This window comes from Myotis nattereri, assembly GCF_964212035.1.
Source record: "Myotis nattereri genome assembly, chromosome: 2".
Lineage (NCBI taxonomy): Eukaryota > Metazoa > Chordata > Mammalia > Chiroptera > Vespertilionidae > Myotis > Myotis nattereri.
The window spans coordinates 183,227,566-183,234,217 of record NC_138076.1 but is presented as its reverse complement, the minus strand read 5'-3'; the positions used below and the strand labels follow the sequence as shown (position 1 = coordinate 183,234,217).

The 6,652-nt window shown below is 45.9% G+C and overlaps 1 protein-coding gene across 1 annotated transcript; it reads right to left on the bottom strand.

The window, feature by feature from the left end:
* Positions 1-207: 207 nt before the first annotated feature.
* On the bottom strand, positions 208-5,814 carry LOC308536198 (transcription initiation factor TFIID subunit 1-like; the record flags this gene model as incomplete). The annotated part of the gene is given in 9 exon segments (XM_081115278.1): positions 208-1,781; positions 1,784-2,264; positions 2,268-3,227; positions 3,231-3,280; positions 3,283-4,057; positions 4,061-4,759; positions 4,763-5,187; positions 5,190-5,403; positions 5,407-5,814. Coding segments are annotated over 9 exon segments (5,586 nt in total).
* Between the last annotated feature and the right edge of the window lie 838 nt (positions 5,815-6,652).

The window sequence follows — 6,652 nt, the reverse complement described above, 5'->3', positions numbered from 1 at the left end:
TTGCTTGATTTTAATCCAAAGGGTGACATTGCCCCCAGGAAGATCAGGAGAGGCAATTAGTTCAATATTATTTACTTACTATATTTTAAAGGCTAAGGTGTGAATTAACCTGGTGATTTCAGGATCAGACACTGTACAAATATAAACAAATTAAATCACCTAGGCTGGAGAACAGGGAAGGCTGACCAAGGAGGCCCAAAGGAAGCCTCATTCATCAGAGTCCAAGTCACTGTCCCCAGCAATCGAGTGGAAATCCTCACTGTCCCGCTCGTCCTCTGACAGGTGGACCTGGCATAGCACGTTCGGCCCAGAGCGCTGCTCTTCCTCCTCATCTTCTTCCTCCTCTGATACCTCATACCCACCGATACTGCTGAAGCTTGTGTCTTGGGTGTTCGTCTTGGGGTTGGGCTCCTCATAGCTCCCATAACTGATGTTGCTATCCTCCAAACCATGAGAAGCCTCCCCACTGTCTCCCTCATAGGACATCATGCTTTCTTCATTTTCCATGCCCATCCTTGTGTTCTCCTGAAGCATGCGGGGCTGTTTGGGTATTATCCCACCAGATCCCACACCAGAGTCACTTCCACTTTCACTCAGTTGGATAGCAGAGAAAGGATTATCTCCTTCTTCGTCACTGCCAGCATCTTCCTCATCATCTTCTCCTTCAGACATAAGCAAATCCTCATACAGGACACTGGCTTGAGGCTGTTTCACAGTTCCTTCCTCTTCATCTGCAAGATCACCATCTGCACCTTCACCTTCCTGTGTCACCTGCTTTTCTGGAGTGGTAGTGGGAATATCCAGGACAGACATATTGCTCTCATCTTGAAATACAGAGGCATCTCTAGACATACTGAGGGATGTGTTGGTATCATATAAACCACGTGGCTGAGGTGTATAAGGCCCTGGGGTCACTGGGTCCAAACTGTCTAATTCTGCTTCTTCCAAAGCTGCTTCTTTAGCTGTACAAATATCCTTCTCAAGTTGAGTCAAATGTTCGTTATACTCAGTCAATGTCTGGCAACAGACGTTCACAATCTCCTGAGCAGTCGTAGTATACTGACTTTCAGGCCCATTATACTTAACACTGTTAGCAAGGATAAGGTTGACATCATCTGGAAAGCTCTTTCGACTCTGATACTTGTGCTTGGAGATACTCTTACATATAGTCTCTAAATCCATTGGACTGACAATCACTTCATAATAATCTGGAACAAACTTCTTATTAACTGGGTGATGAAATGGCCAAGAATCTGGAAATTCCATCATCTTCTGGGTGACAATATTATCCAGAATAAAAGAAAATGTCACTTGGTCATCATCATCCAACAAGGGATTGATAGCTTTCTCTAGACGAGCCAATATGTCTTCTTTCTCTTTGAGTTTTTCATCACAGAGATCCAGCATGGATTGAGAGAGCTGGGTCAAGGAGTGCTTTGGCCCATTGTAGGTTGTACTATTTTTCACAATGAGCTCCAAATGCTCTCTGAACTCTTCCCGAGATGGGTAGAGGTGGTTACGCACATTTTCATGAAGTGTCTGTAAGTCCATTGGTCTAGTAATAATTTTGTAGTAGTCCTTTACAACCTTCCCATTGACTGGAGTGTGGAAAGGGTAAGTATTTGGAAGATCTCTCATGTCATTGATGATAGACTCCAAGATAGATGACAGTGTCACCATGGGGTCTGTCCGGCGCCGGTGGGTGGACTTATGAGGTCTATTCAAATAGTCACAGTGAACAGTGGTTCCAACTCGCTGTCTCTTCTTAGGAGGGAGTTGCTTTTAGGGAACTTGAGAACCAGAGATTTTCTGCGAACCTCATCTGCACTCTCAATTAGCTGTTTCCCCAAAACAATCTTGGTCCCTTCAACCTTGATAAGTTCTTCATTATCATTATAAATGGCTGTCTTTTCCAACTCCTCTTCCTGTTCCTCTGTCTTGGCAACAGTATTGGAAGGTGAAGCATTTGTTTGATAATAGAGGGGGAAGAATTTGTTTGTCTTCATGTGCCCAATGGCTCCACAAGCCCCACATTTCAGCTTTAGGTCAGGACGCTCCTTCAACTCTTTTGGCTTTTTCTCAGGAGGACCCTTAAGCTTCTCCTTCTCCTGGTTCTGCTTAAGCCGCCTCAGCTGCTCTTGAATCCTCCGCCATTCTTTTCGCATCTCTTCTTGATGCTGTTCATCAAAAGGGGCGAATTTTCGAATGAACTCCTCATCTTTTGTAGTCTGTATGCGCACATAGGCATCTATGACAGCTGGATTTCAGACCATCTCACAGCGAACATATTCTTTCCCCTCTTCATCTCGAAATGTGCGATAAATCTTGAGACAATGGCCAGTGGCAGAAGAGTTCAGGTTAGTCACAGAAGCTGCATCATCATCTCTGTGATTGTTTCCTGCTGCTGCCAGTAGCATCCTCTGTAGTTCCTTCCACTCCTGCTCCTCCCGTTCATGTGACAGCTGAAAGCTGGTTTTCTTATTCTGCAACATGTTCTCTATAGCCTTCCCCATTTCTTCAAAGTCACTGTCTTCAGCTGAGCTGATATCTATATCAGTTGATAAGACTTCAGTTGATGACAAAATCTTGTTTTGTAGGTCAAAGATACGTTGACATTCCACTTTGTAACGTTCTTGATGCTCAGCCACAGAAAACCTTGATCCACGGGCAAATTTACTCATTGGCCCTTCCCCAGAACAGGCCTGTTCTGTTGACATTGTGCGCACCACATCAATCACTTCCCAGTGGGACAACTTTTTAATCTCTTCCTCAGGCACGCCAAATTTACGTAGAAGTTGCTTGGCATTTTTCGAAGAGAGGCGACAGAGGTCTGCATCTGTTCCTGTCACTGCTTTCTTCACTGGCTGAGGCTCTTTATCATCCTTCTGTTGTGTTGGTTTGTTTGGAATCTTCACATAGGAAAATCCTTCACCACACCCTGTGGGATCTGCCACCCCAGTCACCTCCAGGAGACACTTGGCCTTCATGGCAGCAATGAAGGCCCTTGTGGTGTTCCAAGGAGCAGTGCGAACCTCATCATCAGTCTTCATCTGGAAACCTTCCTCGTTTTCTTCTTCTGGAGCAAAAAAGGACTTCTCACCATAGCCAGCATCCTTGAGTCGCTGCTCTACAGCTCTCATACTGTAATAAGCACAGCACTGCTCTGGAGACACCATAGCTTTGATCTCCTCTTCAGTTGGTAAACGAAAGTCAGACTTCAGCACCCATCAATTTGAGTCCATCCCTGTGTGTTTGAAGTCAGCACAGAGCTTTAGCCGATGCTGCTTTCTGAATGAGAGGGAAAGGCTTTTTTTATATCTTCCATTCGGATCCGCCGTGGCCGATCTGCACTCTTCCAGAAGAGGCGGTAAATAAAAACCTGAAGAAAATATCGAATATGTGTATTGGCCCTTTTGGAGTTGGGCCCAGGAACTTCAAACAAGGGGCACTGCTGGCCAACCACAAAGATATCCACCAATTCCCAAATGCAGTAACCTTGCCTTGTCCGAATGATAAGGAAATCAGTTTCTGGCATCTTATGAAGATAAATTGGGGCACGAAAAAGATTGTTCTCAAACGTCTGCAGCAACTGGCCAGGATGGAGAGAGCCCAGGAAAGGAGAGGTATGGCAATAAACAGTTTCTCCATATTTACAATCTGGGGCCCCGGGATCTTTTCCAGGTTTTCGCTTATAATAGTTTTTTATCTTGGTTGCCATGCCAACCTGCATCATTAACGGTCCATCTTCCTCACTGTATTCTGCTAGAATAAGATCTCCATCTTTGCCTGTGAGGTCCTGAGATGTGCGCATAAAAAACATCTCTCTACCACCTGAAGCTTGCCTCTCTTGTTCTCTCATCTTAGCCTTCTTTTTTATGTGCTTTAGCAAGGGTTGGACTGAGTGGGGACCTGGCTGAGACAATGCCCCAAAGGAGTATTTCTTCAGAGCTGGGCGATGGAATTGCCGGAGTTTGATGGGCCCAATATGGGTGGGAAAGAAGGGCTGCCGTAATTCCACAGCAGGAATTGAGTGCTGGATATTTCCTCCAAAAGTGCCTCAAAGACCCTGTTGCTTGGGGTAGTAATATTCATCTTTGGAGAGATTCCATGGATCTTTCACTTCTGGCTGAGACATATTCTGCTGTGGTTCCTCCTTGATGACTCCTGTTTTCCCTAAGAGAATTTGACTCTTCTTTAGAGATGATTCCTTTTTACTCTCCTTGGAGAGGGAGTTAGATGTGGCCTCTTCCTTCTCATCAGGAATTTCCAAAATGAGATTCTCATCATTGGGATCAAGTGTCAAAACAGGAGGCTCCAACAGCCAGGGCATGGCCTGAGCATCCCAAATAATGTTGTCCTCCCAACGTCCATACACCAGCTCCTCATTGTCAATGGGAAAAATGGAGTACCAAGGCTTGTCATCATCCAGGGTGGCTGCAAAACCTTGCTTAACATTGTAAGCCATGGCATTTCTAGTCATGCTGGAAGGAAGCCAGCCTGCCAGGCTTGCACGCTGAAGTTTTGTCCCTTTGTGTTTGACATCCTCCCCATCCCAGATGATATCATCCTCCCAATGTTGTTGTGTCGCCATCAGGAAGTTTTCATCAGCCAGAGGATCAGTGCCACTGCTTTCCTCAAATTTCCTAAAGTCCTCTATCATTCTACCTTTTATCACAGGTTCATGTTCCATCTTTCTCAGTTTGAAGCCATAGTCAAACCCACTGCCATCTTCAGGGACACCCAGCATATCATACCACAGTCAGGCAGGCCCATAACGCCACTCAGCTGCTCTTGGTTTGGTATCTGTCACTTCATCTATATCTACAGTAGACTGGGAAAACTTGGACTCCACCGGAGCCATCATTGTGATTTCATCATCAGAGAGACACTGCTCTAGAGGTGGTGGCGGATCATAGTCATAGGTCCATAAAAACTTCTGGTTGACTTCCGATTCTACTGAGCACTCCACCTCCTGAATCTGCTCTTCCTGTATCAGCTCACGATGCCTCCTTTTCCTCTTTCTCCGAGCACTCCGCCAAACAGATGGGACATTCTTTCCTGGTCCAAAAAGACGTTGGAAGCATAACACCTTTCCAAGCCGAAATTCTGGAAAAAGTTCTGTGACACTTGGCAATAGCTTAGTAGCATCATGCTGCATAATCTCAGCCAATGGTAGGGTCAGCTTCGATTCTCAGATTCTGCCTGTGTTGTTTTCTGAGGTCCCATCTCAAATTCTGAGTCAGAGGAACTACTGAAGTCCACTTTTTCTGAGGCCAAAGAGGAAGGGGCAATGATGGAGGGCAAGATGACGCCTTCTCCATCTTCAGACACACCAGTAATAGCATCCTGGTCCTTATCCTTCTTTAATGGTCCTGGGGGTGGAGGTGGAGGAGGCATCAACTTTCAATCAATGTCTTCACAATCAGCATCATAGTCATCATAATCAACATCTGAGTGGCAAAGGGACTGCAAGCTCCTCATTGTGTGCTGGTATCTCCGACTTTCATCTTCTGCTACCTCACTGATGTCTGAATAGTCCACAGCATCTTCTGTGCTCTTGATCCATCCTTCATCATTTACCAGAGCACCATCATTCCCAGTCAATTCTTCATTTTCCGTGAGTTCAGTGATCAGGCTGCCCAGACCCAAAGCCCCCAAGCCTGCCAAGTGCTTCTTACACTCATCGTCCAAGATGCTTTCCCCCTCCAGCTGCCCGGCTGAACTGATGTTGCCAAAAAGGAATCCAGTTAAAGAAAATGGGCAGCCCCCAGTAGAATCTTCATTGCTGTCCATGTCTGACATGATGGCGGCCATGGCACCTGTTGAGTGCCAATTGTTGGGGTCCAACCCCAGCAGGTTCAGGGGTTCCCAAAGGTGTGGACCGAGTCAGCAAAGAAGGAATGACACAGAGACAGTGTTCAGTTGATCAGCAGCCTAGCCAGGTTCTCTAACCAGGTTCTCTAGCCAGGTTATAGCCAGGATCTCCAGCCAGGTTCTGTGTTTTATTGTCTTGTTACATCTGTATTTATACCAGTTGATTGTAATCCTATCAATTTCTATTCCAAAGGTTAGGGTGTTTCTTATCTCCATTCCAGGGAGTAAAGATTATGTAGCTTAAGCGTGATTGTTCATAGTTAAAGTGATTAACTACCCGCCTGGCACTTAGTTAAGGGGTTTTATTCCCTCCCTAACTTCAGGGAAAAATCCTCACCTGGGGAAACAACCTTTCTTGGGGAGGTGGTCTTGTTTAAAACACATAGTGTTAAGAGGGGGAGCAAACATATGCCATATACACCAGGTCCCTTGAAACGTAAGCTGTGCAGATGTTTCTTCCCTGCAGCGACTGTGTCAAGCAACAAGGGTGGACCAGCTTCCGGCAGGTAACTCTGATTAATGAAAACTATATAAAAAGCTTTTTGCTTTGTGGTGTTCTCCCAACCCCCCTGAGAGTATCTGGGTTCGGATGTAGCTCCAACAGCTCCTTCTCACCCATTTTTCTCACCTGGTAGGATGTCTAATTAGCATTTCCTGCACCTGGTTAGGAGTTCCTGAAAGAGGTTAGATGGGGCGTCCCCAGGCCATAGCACTTAGGAAGTCTGGCGCAAGCATGAACCATTGACCAGGGAAACCCTGCTCCACCCTTCCTCCTTCC